The sequence below is a fragment of the Poecilia formosa genome, unplaced genomic scaffold (assembly GCF_000485575.1).
Source record: "Poecilia formosa unplaced genomic scaffold, Poecilia_formosa-5.1.2 Scaffold387, whole genome shotgun sequence".
In the NCBI taxonomy this organism is placed as follows: Eukaryota; Metazoa; Chordata; class Actinopteri; order Cyprinodontiformes; family Poeciliidae; genus Poecilia; species Poecilia formosa.
Genome location: NW_006800326.1, coordinates 341,900 through 359,021, shown reverse-complemented (window position 1 = coordinate 359,021; position 17,122 = coordinate 341,900). Strand labels below are relative to the sequence as shown.

The 17,122-nt window shown below is 39.6% G+C and overlaps 3 protein-coding genes across 4 annotated transcripts in view; 2 read left to right on the top strand and 1 right to left on the bottom strand.

Moving 5' to 3' along the window:
• The first annotated feature begins 386 nt into the window (after window positions 1-386).
• rps23 (ribosomal protein S23) lies at window positions 387-2,434 on the top strand. Its single transcript, XM_007575751.2, has 4 exons — window positions 387-488; window positions 1,574-1,733; window positions 1,971-2,091; window positions 2,246-2,434. Exons 1-4 carry the CDS (start codon window positions 485-487, stop codon window positions 2,390-2,392), a joined length of 432 nt encoding a protein of 143 aa, XP_007575813.1. The 5' UTR covers window positions 387-484; the 3' UTR covers window positions 2,393-2,434.
• An 845-nt stretch (window positions 2,435-3,279) lies between these two features.
• asb14a (ankyrin repeat and SOCS box containing 14a) lies at window positions 3,280-13,639 on the top strand. Of its 2 annotated transcripts, XM_007575749.2 has the most exons (13): window positions 3,284-3,572; window positions 3,818-3,984; window positions 4,688-4,740; window positions 4,945-5,079; window positions 6,033-6,191; window positions 6,917-7,162; window positions 8,366-8,537; window positions 9,564-9,669; window positions 10,665-10,844; window positions 11,460-11,588; window positions 11,664-11,792; window positions 13,081-13,234; window positions 13,310-13,639. In XM_007575749.2, the coding sequence occupies exons 2-13, from the start codon at window positions 3,845-3,847 to the stop codon at window positions 13,483-13,485; spliced, it is 1,779 nt and encodes a 592-aa protein (XP_007575811.1). In that variant the 5' UTR covers window positions 3,284-3,572; window positions 3,818-3,844; the 3' UTR covers window positions 13,486-13,639. The 2 variants fall into 2 exon arrangements, with proteins under 2 accessions (XP_016518196.1, XP_007575811.1); XM_016662710.1 differs by lacking the exon at window positions 13,310-13,639 and having other exon boundaries at window positions 3,280-3,572; window positions 13,076-13,228.
• A 943-nt stretch (window positions 13,640-14,582) lies between these two features.
• Window positions 14,583-17,122, bottom strand: part of ccdc51 (coiled-coil domain containing 51) — a 9,460-nt gene continuing 6,920 nt past the window's right edge. Inside the window, exon 7 of the mRNA XM_007575748.2 lies at window positions 14,583-16,024. Within this exon, the coding sequence (XP_007575810.1) occupies window positions 15,467-16,024 (558 nt within the window). The 3' untranslated portion in view covers window positions 14,583-15,466. The remainder of the gene's footprint in view (window positions 16,025-17,122) is intronic.

The following is a 17,122-nucleotide window of genomic DNA, read 5'->3' as shown; positions in this document are numbered from 1 at the left end:
TAAAAAAAAGCGTGAAAGTCTATTTAGTATTTAGCAAGTTATGATTGATTAAATGTGCTGATACTTCACATAAACAAACACATAATGCCGCCTACTGGAAAAATACAAAAAAGGGTTGCTAATAATCCAAAAAATTTCATTAATTAATTTAATAAAGTGATAATTTTTAATTTTTAGGTCCCCCTCTAGAGAATGACATTCTGGGCTAACTACGACAACTACAAAATCTTTTTAAAACAAATATCCTCTGGCTTATGAACTATACTAATTTACTTATTTATCTCAACAAGAGCTTTAAAGAAAAATTGCACAAAATATCATGACATCTTTTAAGGGATAAATAAAACATCGTTTTAAAATTTCTGAAACGGCTTAATTTTACTCAGGCACTCTGTAGTCGCACGCAGATGGGGTCCTCCAACTACACATTGCCGCGGTGCATGCTGGGTTCTTCCTTTCCAATCCCTGACTCGCTTCTGCAATCATGGGTAAGGCTCAGTTTTCATTAAAAATATTCAGTTTATGTCTCAGTTATACCAATTTTTTATATCGACGTTTTATGTGAACGTCTTCTGAGGTGTTTCTTGTGTGTTTAGTTCAGTAAAATGCTAAAGTGAACGAGAAAAAAGAGGTTTATACGGCGGCGTCTCTCCGCAACGTGGAGCGGCCATAATGTAGCTCTGCTGCTAGTTGCTGGTCGGCAATTTGATCTTATTGCTGATTAATTTTTAACGTTAATATTACTAACAGGCTGAAATTAGCGTATGATTATGTAGACTAACCAGGTAACATCAAAAGCTTTTAAATGGATCGTTTCTGGAAAGTTAATATTTTGGAGATATCCGTTGTTGGTACGGTTTCCATGTTGTAGTTCTCTGTAAAAACTGTTTTCTGTATTGATTAATACTTGTACTTTTTAACATATTGATGCTATTTTGTGAGATTTATGTAGATGTAAACTTTTTTTTTTGTTTGACTCGTAATGTATGTTCCTCTAGTGACCTGAACTAAGCTAGCATGACAAAACTATTTGGAAATGTTACTGTCCAAAGCAGTAGATGGTGTAGCAAAACATTTAATCCACCATATTTGTGTCAAAAATACAAATTGGCATAATTAATTACTTAAATACTGTAGCACTGCCATTAGTAACTTAATCAAAAGCCTGGGGTAAATTGTGTTCTTCTGTTTGCATTAAAACGTGAAAATTTAGCCTAAAATCACAAACACTGACAATTTTTAAACAACTTAAAAATTTGTGGTGCTATAAATATACATTTGTATTCTGTCTACTTAAGTTTATTTTTTAATAAAGGTTTGGACTAGAAAAAGCATATATCAAATGTGCTATTTTTTATTTTATTTTTTGCCAATTGTGACATTATTGGTATTTAAAAACAATAACAGCTTGGTTTGTTTCTAATATACAAGTAAATTAGTCGTCTTTAAGGTTTAGAGTAGTGATGATGGGCAATAAAAGATGGATGCATGATGTTGATGGTTGTGAGTCGGATAATGACAGAACGGATGCCAGAGATGAAAGCAAAGTAATGCAACATATCTTTCTCTTTAGGAAAGTGTCGTGGTCTGCGTACCGCCAGGAAGCTCCGCAATCACCGGCGTGAGCAGAAATGGCATGACAAACAGTACAAGAAGGCTCACCTGGGGACGGCCCTGAAAGCCAACCCCTTCGGAGGAGCCTCTCACGCCAAGGGCATCGTCCTGGAGAAAGTGTGAGTACATCCAGGCGAGATTAACTTGTTTCATTCTCCAGGAGGTAAATGTTGCTGTCACACAGGAAATTAAACTCTGTACCTGATGCTTCGTATAATAAGAGCTCTGGAAAGTACAGAAAATTTAAATTTTGAAATATTAATTTGCCTTATGAATAATTAAAATTAAAGATTGTCACAGCTCGTGCTCTGGTTCATTTGCTTTGTAGCTGATTAGATTTCTGTGTTTTTGTGCAGCGGTGTCGAGGCCAAGCAGCCCAACTCTGCCATCAGGAAGTGTGTGAGAGTCCAGCTCATCAAGAACGGCAAGAAGATCACGGCCTTCGTCCCCAATGACGGTTGTCTCAACTTCATCGAGGTAAACAGCTTCAATGTGTGCAGTTTGACAAAATGTTCCGGTTTTTATTTCCCATTCCTAAGTGGAAGCTTTTAAATGCGTGGATTTATTTATAATACTTTTGTTGTTGAGTTCTGCCGTCTCTAACATCCTCCCTGTGGTTCTGGTTCTTCAGGAGAACGACGAGGTTCTGGTGGCCGGATTCGGTCGTAAGGGTCATGCCGTGGGAGACATTCCTGGAGTTCGTTTCAAGGTCGTCAAAGTGGCCAACGTGTCTCTGCTGGCGCTTTACAAAGGCAAGAAGGAGAGACCCAGGTCATAAACCGTGGAGACAGAAACTGAAATAAACACGTTTTCAATTACAGTTTTCTTGTTTTGGTCTTGCTTTTTGGCTACAGTCATCACAGTAAAACAGTAAAAAAAAATTACACATTTTTGAATAAAAACATTTGCTGTGCTCTTCAACCAGTAAAAACGATATGATTGGTTTTACTGGCAATGCAAGTTGATTTTAAAAAATGTCAGCTTCTGTTGCACAAACTGCATTGGTAAAAATGGTTTTCTATGTTTTCTATTTAGTGTTACTGCAAATCTTTGATAAAATACTAGCCTACTATAGTTGAAATAATTTATATAAGTCATGGCAGTTGATGCAGATGGACCTTTTCTAAAGGGAGATGTTTTTTTTTCCTTCTTCACAAAACCAGATAAAATGTTAGAAAATGTTGGGTAAATCACAAGTACTTTAATTTTAATTTAACATTAAATAGGAACATTTTACTGGGTGACATTCAAGAAAAAACAACCCAAATCTGATTGTTGCTGCTTTAAAATGTTAACCTGCAGAGGAATTTTCAAATCCATGCAAAACAATCCACTTGGTTTGACAATAATAAACAATTTACAAACCTTTTTTCTCTCTTTTTTTTTAATAAAAATAAAATGAGTTGGTTTTAATTGAATGTTGGATCTTTAGTTCTTTTTTTTTTTTGGTTCATAGTAAAAGGTTAATTGGGTTTGAATTGATGCCATTTCAGTTAGATAAATGATGCAGGTTTTATTTCGGTTGGATTTCACTTTATAATAAAAGCATTAAACAAGCTGAAAATCTTGCAAAAAAACCAAAGTAACACATTACAGGAAACGAAATATCTGCTTAAATACATAATTTAGAGTAAAAGTCATCCAGTTTGATTTGTGTTAGTCATGTGTTTAAGTCATAACTGTTTCTGGTGGGAGTAAATTTAGTAACAGGTGTCGTATATCTCCATCGCTGCCAGAGCTGCACCCACAGAAACGGTTCAGTCTGGTCTGACTCTTTAACGCCACTGGGTGAATCCATGAATGTTTTGTTTTCTTTAACGGGTTGTACTGGAAAACCTGGGAGTCTCTGCGCTGCAGGAAGCCATGTTGGTTTAAAGCTCTGGTTTTATTCACCTGCTTCTTTCTCAAACCTTCAGCAGCTTCAAATCTGATGCAGTGATTCGGCTGAGCAAAACAAGGTAAAAGAGCAAAGCTGTAGGATTATGACAGAAATTAACTTCATTTTGAAGCTTTTTTCTGCAGCAAGCGTTTAATTATGGATCATTTCTGATTGAAGGCCCAGAGTAGATCTTTGCTTTATGCTTTCTACTGACAGATGCAAAGTTAAAAGTAAAACACTAAACTTGCACATTTTAACTTTACAAGCCAGATTGATAAAATGCAGAAATAACACATCTGATGTTCTGTTCTCTTTAACCCAAAGACTGGAGGTTTGTTTCCTTTGGATGCGATGAATCCTAGTGGATATGTGTTGGAGGATGAGGATGATGAGGAAGATGCAGCGATTCAGTACATGATTGAGCAGAGTCTGCTGGAGAGCAGCAAGCAGAGGGAGGTTCACAGAGAGACGTCAGCAGGAAACGAGCTGAGGTCAGTTCAGAGGGAAGAGGTCTGATGGAAGAACGTCCATCACTGAGCCACTACGGAGAACAAACCTGAACTTTTACAAAGCAGCGAAACAATGGCACAAACCGAAACAAGCAGGAAAGTTTAATGGAAACTGATCATTTAAAAAAGTCTTTTAGTTTCACTTATTTAATAAAACAGTGGCCCTTAAAGCTACTGTCTGTAACTTTTATTAAAAATGTTTTTTTTTCATATTTGTTGAAACTCACTATGTTGTGAAAAATTGAACTTCTCCAAATGCCAACTAGAAACAACCAATCAGAGCCAGGAGGCGGGTCTTAGTGCTGTCAATAACCCTCTGTGTGGCGCTGCTCATCCCCCTGCTCTCTGCTATGCTGCAGCTAGCATAGCCTGCTGTGAATGCTAAGGCTAGCTAGCTTAGTCACCGATGACGGCGGATAACGGTGAGTTGCTTCTCTGCCATTAGCACATTGAGTAGCGAGTATATGAGGATGATTAACAGCGCTGAGACCCTTCTTCTGTATGGAGCTCAGTTGGGGCCAAAAAGCACAAAAAATGATTTGGAACTGAAAAAAATGTGTTAAATTCTGCAGCTTTAAAGTTGCTAATGATGCCAAAAAGTGTTTTTATTAATTATGTAATGATTCTCAGCACCAAAACACTAAAAAAGAAAACATCTGAATTCAGTTTCTTTGTTTTAATTCAGCGCCGATTCAGGATCTTCCAACATCTCCAAGATCTTCTCTGCTATAAAACAAGGTAAACAACATCAAAACTTCTATGATTTATTCTAACATAATAAATTCAACTGTGAACTGTGTAAATAAACACAATAAATATTCAGAAAACGATCTTGGACACCTAAAGAGTCGCAGTGTAGCGTCTCATTTGAGATGAGAATCGGCAGCGGGTTTATCCCGGTGTCGGTTGAGCGTAAAGTTCTGGATGATTCTGTTGCTCCAGGAAACGAGAAGCTGCTGAAAGAATTTTCTGTGCGGCTGAAAGACGAGTTTCTGCGGAGCGACAGCCGAGGCTGGACGCCGCTCCACGAGGCAGCGGCTCAGAGCAACCAGGCCGTCCTGGAGATCACACACACAGGTTTGATAAAACCTGAGTGAAGTCACCCTCCACATTATTCACATCCGACTAAACTGGTGTCAAATGTGCTGCAGATATTTTCGCTTGTGCCGCTGTCATTTTAAAAACATTAACAAATGTTCCCAGAGGTCATTAAAGGTCAACCAGCCCCTCCACCGTCTTTAAATCAGACAAAATTGGTGTTAATCAACTCAGCTGCGTTTTGCAGCAAAACTTTTGTTTGTGCTGCTTCTGCTTTGAAGATATTGATGACAGTTTAAAGGTCAAAACCAGGTTAAAACCAGGTCAAAACCAGCCACACCACGTTACCCAAATCAAACGAAATAGGTGTCAAATGTTTGTGCAGTGAAGATTTTCGTTTGTGTAAAAACACAAAATCCTACCAAGTATTTTTTGCCTCGTTTCCAGAGCAAATATCTAAAATTCTTGAATTAAAACAAAACTAACTTACAAAAAAGTTTTCAGTCATTTATAGGAGCTTGTTTTAAGTCCTGATTATGAAAAAGTTCCAATGGCAGATTATTTAATCTAAAAAATGTTTTGTTATAAGTGGAATAATCTGCCAATGGAACAAGGATTTTGTTTAATAAATATTCAGAAGTTATTGACTTAAAACAAGCTCCTACATACGTCAGAAAACTTACTTGTAAGATAGTTTTTTCTTAATTATATTAAGTTACTAAAAATGTAGATGAACTTTAAAAATGATTCTAAAATAAGAAAATCTTCTGTTGCTTTTGTTTAACAGGAACTCCTTGGTGGAACTGGTGGCTTATATTTCTTAGAATATCATCCTGCTGCAAAGAAAGATTAATTTAATATTTTATTTATTTATTATTTTTACTGCCAGGGGTTCTGATTAATATGAAGGCTCCTGTATTCTCATTTATCTATCTGGTGCTGAGGAAGCCGTGTGAAGATACCAGGTTTACAAAATATCAAATGTCCCCCAGCTGCAGGTCCGGACTCTCTGGAGGCCCGGACTCTTCGGGGCCAGACGGCCCTCTTCCTGGCGGTGGAAGCCGGTCTGGTGGAAAACGCCTCGTTCCTCCTGGACCGCGGCGCTCAGCCGGACTGCCAGGACCAGGACAAGGACGCCCCGCTGTTTGTAGGTGGGCCGGATTATCAGCCAGTTTGCTGCTGCTGCAATCCTCATTTAGATCACAAACCTTTATTTCAGACACTCTGCACAGGTGCGTTCGGTCACACACAGCTTGCTGTTTATGCTTCAAGATGACGCTGTGAGGATTTACACCAATTAACAGCTGGAAACTTTGTATATTTTCCAGTTTTTTTTAGTATAAGAACTACAGATGTTTAAAAAGGCAAAGACAAAACTTATTACACTGCAAAAACACAGTGTAATAACTTTCCAAGTATCTAGTTTCCAGTGTAAATGTCTTATTACACTTTAAGTAAGACAAAATTAACTTACAACTATCTTTTCAGGAAGATATGAGCTTGTTTTCAGTCAATAATTACTTAATATTTGTCATTAAACTATTTATTACCATTTTCCACATTTGTTTACAAATAAAACATACATGATCAATTCACATTCAACTTTATATAATATAAAACTTTTGCTTGTAGCTTTTCTTCTATTACACCTTTGTCCCATCCAGTTTGTCCATTTCTTTCTCTGTCTTTTGTTCTCACCTGTTCATTAGTCCTCTAATCCTGGAAATGTTCTTCAGGTGATAAAAGGCCGACTTTGTAAATGTCTTTATGTGTTTCTGAAGGTTCAGGTCAGAGTTCAGGCCTGATCGCTGGTTTCCAGCAGAAGCTTTTTGCTGACTCTGGATCGGTCCAACTCCAGTTTTCTGTTTGTCTCCAGCCATCCGTTCGGACCGAACCGACCTGGTGAAGCTGCTGCTCCTCCGGGGCTCCAGTGTGAACCAGGCGGGCTGCCACGGCCGCCGGCCGCTCCACGAGGCGTCGCGGGCGGGCAACTTGGAGCTGGTGAAGCTGCTGCTGGAGGCCGGGGCCCGGCCGGACCCACGCAGCAACTACGGCTTCACGCCGCTGGCGCTGGCTGCGCAGGGCGGACACCTGGAGGTGGTGGAGCTCCTGCTGAGGAAAGGTGAGGCTTATGCTCACCAGATCGGCTCACTTTAGAAAACTATCAAATAAACTTTGTCTTTCTCATAACTACAAATTAAAAATGTTGCTGCCTTAACTCCAGAGTTGGATAGTAACTACATTTACCTGAGTAACTTTTTTTTTATAAATGAACTTTTAGGAGAATTTTTACTACTTTTTACTTTTACTTGAGTATTTTTTATTTTTGAAGTATTTCTTCTCTTACTTGAGTAAAATTTCTGGATTTTCTACCCACTGAATGAAAAACAAATATGTTTTAACCAAACATCCACCAGACACAGAGACACAGCTGCAGTTTCTGTTGAAGTTTCATAAGTTTTTTATTGAAAGAAACTGATTTGGAAATATTTTATTATGCTTGATTTTGTTTATTTGTCTTAGTTATTTGAGTTATTGTCATTTCCACTTAATCTTACATTTTGGTCCATCTGATGATGTAATTTCTAAATATTAAATGATTGATAATTTGATCAGTACTTCAGTCTACTTTGACCAAATACCTTTTTATTCTTACTTATTCTTGGATGGCTTCGATTTACTTTTACTTCAGTAAAAATATATTAAAGTAGAGCTGCTCTTACTTGAGTACATATTTTGGGCACACCTCCCACCTCTGCTAACTCTAAATAATCGGTCATAAACATTAGTTCTGCTAGCTAAAGCGCTCTTTAGCGGGAGCTAATGCTAAGCGCTAACATTGAGAACGATGGAAGATGGCTGTGTTACAGGTTGCTGCTATCAATCATGTCTTAATTTTGATTCACTTTTTATTTAAAGTTTTATTCAAGAAATTTTTTTACAAAACATCAACTGAATTAGCACTAAGAGTTTATAACAGCTGTTACCTAAATTATTTCAGAAATAGAGCCTGAATGCCTGGTACTTAAACAATAAATCAACATTTATTGATTTTCAAGCTGTTTTGTTGGTGTGCATGTTGCATATTGTGATACTTCAATGATAAATTTACAGTATTTTGTGCAGTCTGAACCACTGTTGAAATTTCATACTACTTTGAATCTCATGATTAACTCATAAGCGTCATTAACTTCAGTTTAAATATTTATATGGGCATCTATGTTATTGTGTTGTTTTGAGGTGAGAGATGTTTCTCTTCTTCCTGATTCTTTTCCACTATTGAAGTTTTTAATAGTCATGTTATAAAATGCTGTCTGTCCTGCAGGAGCAGACATTTTTTCTCAGGCGCACGACGAGGCATCCGTCTTATACGAAGCGTCTGCTTCAGGGAACGCGGCCGTCGTCCGTCTGCTGCTGGACCATGGAGCCGACGCCAACGTGTCCAATCACACCGGACACCTGCCGATCCACCGGGCCTCACACAGAGGACACCTGCAGTGAGCACTTTACCTCACTTGTCCTCTTATCCAAATGGGAACAAACCAGTTTTAGTCTAGTTAAAGCAGGTACACGTCTAAGAAAAGACAATATCATCAAAAGTGTGTCCATCTAATTTTCTTTTTGTAACTATTCATCTAAAATGGACCCACCTCTCCATTTAGAATCCTATTTTGTGACAACACCAGAAGTGGTTTGTTTTGTCAGGAGCCAATAATGCAGAGTTGACTTTATTATATTGCTGCCTTGTGAGGCAGCATCAACTTCAGGCAGTAAATAAAACAGGCAGGGACAAATGTAAAGCTACAAGAACAACACAGAAGACAATAACAAGAGGGGAAACCAAGTAGACAACAATGGCGAACAAGATAGCAAATGTATTAGTAATAAAGGAGTATTTTGTATTTTCCAGGCACATATTTCCATTTTATACCACAACCAAGTTACTATGTTACCTCCAGGTTTTATGAAAAAGCTGCACAGAAATTTGATTTCACATATCCATATCTGATGCCTAGAAATTGTCCATATGGACAACCAGACATAAATATGTATGAATACAGACACAACAGGTGCTCCTCTTCTACGCACTAAAAAAACTCAAAACAATCAGAAAACTGAAAAAAATACCATCAAAATAGTATTTTTGATGGTAAAAATAATCAAAACAGAGACCACTCTGTTAAAATTCTCAAATTTTTAATAACAAAAAAAATGAGACAATTAAATTTTTGTCAAGATGCATGGACTATAAAAATAAATCTACATGTTTTTAAATTTTAATCAAAAAAGAGAGTAGTCAGCCAAGGAAAATAATATCTTAAAAAATGTTCATTTGTATGAATTTGATAAAAGCATTTTTTCAGTCAAAATGGGCTTTGACGGCCAGAACCTCACCGCATGTTGCTGCAAACAATCAACTTCAACATGAACAGTGGTAACACTGACTGAACGAGGTCACAAGAAGGCAATATAACCGTGTGTGTGTGTGTGTGTGTGTGTGTGTGTGTGCGTGTGTGTTTGAGGTCCCTGAAGCTGCTGCTGCCCGTCACCAACATGGGAGATGTGAACGACAGCGGGATCAGCCCTCTTCATTCAGCGGCTGCCGAGGCGCACACACACTGCATCCAGGTGTGTGTGTGTGTGTGTGTGTTTGTGTGTGTGTGTGTCATAAACAGAAGTATTTGATTTTAGTTTGGAAATATTTCTGTAATGAATCAACAGTCCTGCTCAGATAAAACTTGGGTATAAAGCAGGGGGTGTCCAAAGTGAGGACTGGGGGCCATTTGTGGCCCTTGAAATGTTTTTTTTTCGACCCCTGATCACACATCAGGAATGGTAAAAATTGAGCCAACAAAACAGGAAAACAGGAAACGATTGAAAAACAATTGTCTGTTTTTCTTTTAACAAGGCAACAACAAAAATCGAATCAAAACGAAGACATGATTGGCTGACAGAACGAGGCTGTTGGCTTCCTGCTGTCAGGCTACAGGGCGCGATGGTCGACTCAGTGGGAAGAAGCTAATTGTAGCATTGAGCAACACACCCATCTTCCATTGTTTTCAACTTTAGCGCTTAGCATTAGCTTCCTCTACTGAGCTCTTTATTGTTAGCCAGAGGTCTGCAGAATATGCAAAAACTGTACTCAAGTAAGAGGAGCACGACTTCCAACATATTTTTACTCAAGTAAAAGTATAAAGTCTGTAAAATTACTTAAGCAAAAGAGTTTTCTAGATTTTCTGATGAAACTGAAGCTACAGGGTTATTTCAGTACAGAACAACTTTGGACCAGCGGTCTGTACCTTTTGCCCTCGGGATCAAAAGTGTCAAATTAAAACCAGTGTGAGCTGACAAAGTTCATTAATTTAAAATTCAACAATGTTTTTATTGTGATATTTTTATTCTATTAAAGTACTCCATGCTCAACAATAAACCTGATTTTTATGAAATCTGTATATTACATGAATGATTGTTGCCTTATTAAAAGGAAATCAGACTATTTCCAGTTTTTTTTCAGTTGTTTCTATTTTGTTGGCTACATTTTTACCATTGTCATCTTGTGATCAGAGGCTAAAAAAAAAACTATTCATCAGGAAATCTGGCGAACTGTCATGTTTTCCCATCAGGCCTTGCTGGATGCGGGTTACGACCCCAACTTCATGCTCCACCCCTGGATCCGCCGCAGCTACGATGACGAGAGGAAGTCCGCTCTCTTCTTCGCTGTTTCCAATAACGACATGGCGTCAGTGAAGCTGCTGCTGGAGGCCGGAGCCATGCCCAACCAGGACCCGGTCAAGTGTCTGCAGGTAAAACCTGTCTAGGTGAAGAATAAACGGCTTAAAAGATACCAGGGTAACGTTAAGAAAGAGGCACGTACACTGGAAATCAGAAGGTACAAAAAGTCAAACCAGAACAAACTGATTTTCTTTTAGGTCAGTTAAAGTCACCAAAAGTATTTCTATTTGTAGAAAAATACAAAACTGAGAGAAAATATGTGAAACATTTTCTGTGCAGACCTGGGGTGAAAGGCCGCTCAGCAAGGAAGAAGCCATTACTTCAAAATAAACGTAAAAAGCCAGATTACAGTTTGATCTTTGTTTTTGGAGGAATGAGCTGTGGCTAGACGAGACTAAAGAGGAAAAGTTTAATCAGAACTGTGGAGTCTGGAGGTGGCAGCATGATGCTGTGGGGCTTGTTTTCCTGCTGGAGAGGAACTGGTGCACTTGATAAAATAAATGGCATCATGTGGAAATATTGAAGAAACAGCTACATAAATCAATTAGATTTTATTTGTATAGCAGATTTCCTGTTTAATCTTCTTGTTTTCCTCTGAGTCTCATTTCATACTTCAGGATAGAAACGACATCTATTGATCATGTAAAACCTGGATTTCTGTCTTCTTTTTTTTTTAAAAAAAAAAGGTTGCACTCCGTCTGGGCAACTACGATCTGATCAACCTGTTGCTGCGTTACGGCGCTAACGTCAACTACTTCTCCAAAATAAACACGACGCATTTCCCCTCGGCGCTGCAGTACGCGCTCAAAGACGAGGTAGCTGGAGAAACGTGTACATCAACTTTTAATGAACAGAATCTACATAACGAATGAAATGTTTGTGTGCAACAGGTCATTCTCAGGATGCTGTGTAACTATGGTTACGACGTGGAGCGCTGCTTTGACTGTCCCTATGGCAACAGCGCCCACATTCCTGAGGACTACGAGGGATGGACCTGCTCTGTGATCAAAGATACTATGGTAACAAGAAAACAATACTGATTTTAATGCCAGTGTTTTGTTTTAATTAAATATCAGACAGATTATCACTTTACATTTATAAACAAGATGATTAGCTGCTAGGTTAATGTATTAGCTGTATGAAAAATGTTGTAGGTTGGTGAAGTTGTGGGATCCAAATGCAGAGAGACAGAAGCAGCAACTGAATTTGATTATTTAATGAAAATAATGATGAAATCCAAAACTTAAGTATTGGGAGTTTGATTTCTGAACAAAGAACAGAGAAATAATTGGCAAACTGATCGCAGGTGTGAGGGGAGAAAGGCTGACTGAGTAGAGCAGTGGTCCCCAAACTTTTTCCTGAGGGCCACATAACTTTTCCCTTCTCTGGTGGAGGGCCGGAAATTGTTGAGGGGGGTGGGGATGGGTTTCTCGATTGATTTTTACCCAGAAAGCACATGGGCAAAAACCATGAGTGAAACGGTCACTGGGACTAACTAGTATATATTCCATTGAGGGAATGTAACTATAACATATTAATTTCTCATATGTTAACATAAAGACTCGTTTTGAAGTATAAGCTGCTACTTACAGGCATTGCTTCGAGAATTCATAACAGACACGTGCTACACATCTGCTCTACCGCTAGCAAACAACTGTACTGATTAAATAACATAAAAGTCAAGCAGTTCCCTAAAAGTCCTACAGATGGCAGCAATGCGCCATGCAAAACAAAACACCCACAGTTTACAGGACACACTTCCTGCTAAAGAGCCCCCTGGTGGTTGAAGAAAAATCCACATATAAACCGGAAAATACAATAAATGAAAAAAAAATCTGAATGCTCTCTGGTATTGTTCAGGGGGCCGGACCAAATGTGGAAGGGGGCCGGATCCGACCCGCGGGCCGTAGTTTGGGGATCCCTGAAGTAGAGAGAGACAGGGGGCGAGCGAGAGTGGCAAAGACTAACTATACAAAGAAAAGCGTAACTAAACACCAACCATACTCATTGTCAGCAGCATGGTAGCTGTTGTTGGATAGGGATGGATGGATTCAATCCCTGAAATATTGAGAAAAACGCAGATATCTGAAGCTACCATTCAGGATTGTCAAAGTGTAGCTGTTTCAAGTCAAAACCTTTCTGTATACACAATACACATATTGTGTGTGTGTATATATATATATATATATATAATATATATATATATACACACACACACACACACACACACACACACACACACACACACGATGGAAATTTTATGTCAAAACGGTCTGCCATACCATGTTACGTTCTCTGTCAGCGCAGTTCTGTGAGGTCATCACCGTCTATTGGCTGCAAGACCTGTCGGGTCACGTGGTTCGAGTGATGCTGGACTACATGGATCACGTGACGCTGTGTTCCAAACTGAAGGCGGTTCTGATGGAGCAGAGCCAGTGGGCAGACATCTGCAGCCTACAAGGTACCGGAAACCTGACCGTTAGCTGAGAAAGGAGGAGGTAAAGATCACCGTTTCTCTTCCCGTTAACCTCTCCAGAAAACCCCCGGTGCCTGCAGCATCTCTGTCGCCTGCGGATCCGTCGTTGTCTCGGCCGCCTCCGTCTGCGCTCGCCCGTCTTCATGAGCTTCGTGCCGCTGCCGGAGCGCCTTAAGAACTACATCCTGTACCGGGAATACGACCTGCTGGGCCGGCAGAGGAGCAGCCCGGGCTGAAGAGAGACGGCTATCAGAACCGGTTAAGAAACAAGAAAGTTATGGTACATCTATTTTTATTTGATCTTATTTAATAGACGAACAAAATACAACGCATGACTGATTCAAAATTATGCAGAGGCTACGAATAAAGATCTGAGAAGTGTGGCGTGCATTTGTGTTCATTCTGATCAGTGGGGTCCCAAGTGGGATCCATGGCCCCTCTGGAAAAATGTTGACTCATGCTCAGGTCTTACAAAGGCATATAGAGTTATGTTCTTTAATCAATACATAAATCCATCCATCCATCCATTTTCTTTACACCCTTGTCCTTAGCTGGGTCGGGAGGTGGTGGTGCCTATCTGCAGCAAACGTTTTGGGTGAGAGGCGGGGTCACCCTGGACAGGTCGCCAGTCCATCGCAGGGCAACACAGAGACAGACAGGACAAACAACCATGCACACACACACCTGAGGAGAATTAAGAGAGACTAATTAACCTGACAGTCATGTTTTGGACTGTGGGAGGAAGCTGGAGTACCCGGAGAGAACCCACCATGCACAGGGAGAACATGGAGACTCCGTTCAGAAAGAGGGCCAAGAATCAAACCCAGGACCTTATTGCTGCAAGGCAACAGTGCTACCAACTGCACCACTGTGCAGCCCCATTACATAAATAGATGTTTGAAATAAATTGTACAAATATATATATATATATATGTATGTATATACCTATATATATTTACTTTCCATAAGCAAACACCTTTTGATTTGTATATTTAGAGTTGTGAGTCCTACATGTAACATCAATTTTAGATGCAGTCTTACTAGTACACATTGTTAGACGTTTCCACCACATCTTACTACTAGAGAGGTGATGAGCAGCCATATTGAAATGTGAAGTTGACCTTAAAAACGTAATAACTGGATGTAGTTGTAGTTGCTCTCACTTTACCAGTGACAAATCCGTTTAATTTTCAGACTGGGAAGTCAGAACTGGAACGCAGCATAAATCCAGGCTGAATAAAATAACATGCGTTTTTTCTCTGCTGCCCCCTCCTGATCGAACCTGGAACTGAACAGCCATGTTTTGAACAAAAGAGAAACAAAAGCCATGAAGTGAGTTTCCCATTCAACCTTTTAATATAGAGGCGATCCCAGTGCATGATGTCAGAAACATGTTCAAGTACTCCAGGATCTGAGAGGTTCTGCTGCTGCAAACAGCCTCCGGAAAATCTACACAGCCAAAAAATTATTTAATCCGTTAATTAAAAGGCCTTTCAGAGTTTTTTTAACGTCATTCATCTCCATAGAAGCTGTTTCTGCTGCCCTGGTCCACTGGAGCTGATGGTTAAAATCCAAAGTGAAGCTAATTATTCAGTCTGGTACTGGATTAACTGGGAATATACCAGTCAGTGAGTCATGCAGTTATTCTTTTAAAAAAAATAATCCTAAAATCAATTATTTGTTAATTCAAAACTGTTCCTCAACTCAGCTGGAATGGGCAGATTGCTTCATCCAAACAAAATAAATTAGTTTAAAGTCAGAAGAATTCAGGAGGTTAAAACTCAAACCTGTTATTAAAGTTTATTTAACTGCTTTTTGGAGAGAGGATGATCAAACAGCTGATTGAGACGGAAGCCTGCCCCCTAGTGGCAGCCTGCAACTTGATCTGGATCAGAACGATTACTTCTGTGAGTTAAAAAAAGCAAAACAATGAGAGATAATAAATGAAAGATTAGATATTTCCCTGGAAATGTGAAGATTTTCCATTATGATTTGATGGAAGATGTAGATATGATAATAAAAGAAAAGCTTTAATATTGTAATCAGTGATTGGACATGATAAATAGCTGCATGTCTGAGTGCTCCAGTGACCAAGAAGAGTCAGCAGAAGACAAGCTTGGGTAATCATCTGCTTCCGGTTCATCAGGAAGCGGATGTCATTAAACTCATAATTAACTGATATTAATGCGACTCGTCATAAACCAGTCCAGGTCCAGTTCAACCAGTTCCCCGGAGCAGCAGGTACACGGCAGAGATGGTAACGGCGGCGGCGGTGTAGCTGAACACGGCGTTGTAAACCGTGTTCATCCTGATCCCTTCCCCCAGCGTCCTCCTGGTGTCCTCCAGGCGTCTCGCCACCGTCTCCGTCTCCCGTGTCGCTGCTCTCTGAAGGCCAGCGGATCGGGTTTGGGTCTGCGGTTCGGTTTCCAGAACCTTTCGCACCGCCAGCAGTTCGCCCTCCACCTTACCGACGCCCTGCTGGAGCTGACCCAGTTGGGCCATCAGCGACGCCAGCTGCGATTCCGTCTTCTGGTTCTGGACCTGAAGGTCTTTAGAGGCGGAAAGAGAAACGGCAGGCGAGGCTGTGGTGGGTCCTCCTTTCCCCTGGGGGGCGCTGTTGCTCGGAGTGAAGGCGTCAGCCAGAGTGACCCGGAGGCTGTTGATGAGTTCGCCCAGTTGGTCCTGCTGGGTTTGGTGGTTCCCAGCCTGGACTTTCAGCGCCTCCTGCAGACTCTCCGGACCTTTCTGGGCCTCAAGAAGAAGATTCTTTAACTCCTGCAGACACAATAGAACATAATCCACTTCGGTTTCAGATCTATAGGGTCAAAACTATACAAACAGGCTCAAATATACGCATAAACACCTTGGAATACAAGCTTAGGGATGTTTTCACAAATAATAGCCCAATGGACTCGGTTCAATCAGGAACCAAAGTTGCAACATTTGTCATGTAATTTTAACACAGTCATACTTTCGACTGTCAAATGTTTGTGATATATAAAGTCACACTGTTTCTCTAAGGAGGGTTGCTCCATCTTACAGTCACGACTTTAAAATTAAAATTCTGTTTTTATCTCATAACTATGATTTATGGTTGTTTTCACACCTGATAGTTCAGTTGAATCAGTTTGACATTCGCAACATTTGCTATAAAACGAATTACAGAAATTACTACTGTAATACTAGAAATTGTACATTTCTGTTGGGTTTATATTTTTTATTTAATGGCAGATATGGGCTTCCTGATTTAATGTGTACATGAAAAATCTATATATTTGTAAAAATTTTAATTGATGAATTGTTTTACATTGTAATTTTAACATTTGTTTATCAGAAACAAACGTTGAAGGAAATTAATTTCAAATCTAAATCTGTCAATAATCTGAATATTTTAGGCTTTAACTGCTGACAGTTGAAGCTTTGACACAGTTGGGCGACTCAACAGGTCAATGACCCCAAACCCACATCAGGACTGGTGATGAACGGATGGACGCTCCAACACAAGGGTTTTGGATTTATTTGCTGCTAAATTAACAATCAATCAATCAAATTTTATTTGTATAGCACATTTCAGCAGCACGGCATTTCAAAATGCTTTACATCATTAAAAAAAAATAAAAACAGCATGTGACATTGAATAAACAGTAAGAAAGAGAAAGATTTTAAAAAAAGATAAAAAAAGATAAAAACATTAAAACCCCTTTACAACCAGGGGGGACGACACCCGCACCCCTGTCCTTATCTGGGACATTAGTCAAAAACACCGTTTGACAAGGACTCCAACCTCTAGGTTTTTAGTTGAAACGCCGTCAACTGGGACTCTAAACCCTGTAGGACTTTAGTTAAACCTCGTTTAACTGGGACTCTAAACCC

Bases quoted from the DNA above. Each gene is read 5' to 3' on its own strand.
- rps23 (XM_007575751.2), top strand. The intron at 1,734-1,970 runs GTGAGTACATCC...GTTTTTGTGCAG, and splicing joins GGCATCGTCCTGGAGAAAGT to CGGTGTCGAGGCCAAGCAGC. The intron at 2,092-2,245 runs GTAAACAGCTTC...CTGGTTCTTCAG, and splicing joins GTTGTCTCAACTTCATCGAG to GAGAACGACGAGGTTCTGGT.
- asb14a (XM_007575749.2), top strand. From the start codon at position 3,845: ATGAATCCTAGTGGATATGTGTTGGAGGATGAGGATGATGAGGAAGAT. The intron at 7,163-8,365 runs GTGAGGCTTATG...TCTGTCCTGCAG, and splicing joins GGAGCTCCTGCTGAGGAAAG to GAGCAGACATTTTTTCTCAG. The intron at 11,589-11,663 runs GTAGCTGGAGAA...TGTGTGCAACAG, and splicing joins AGTACGCGCTCAAAGACGAG to GTCATTCTCAGGATGCTGTG.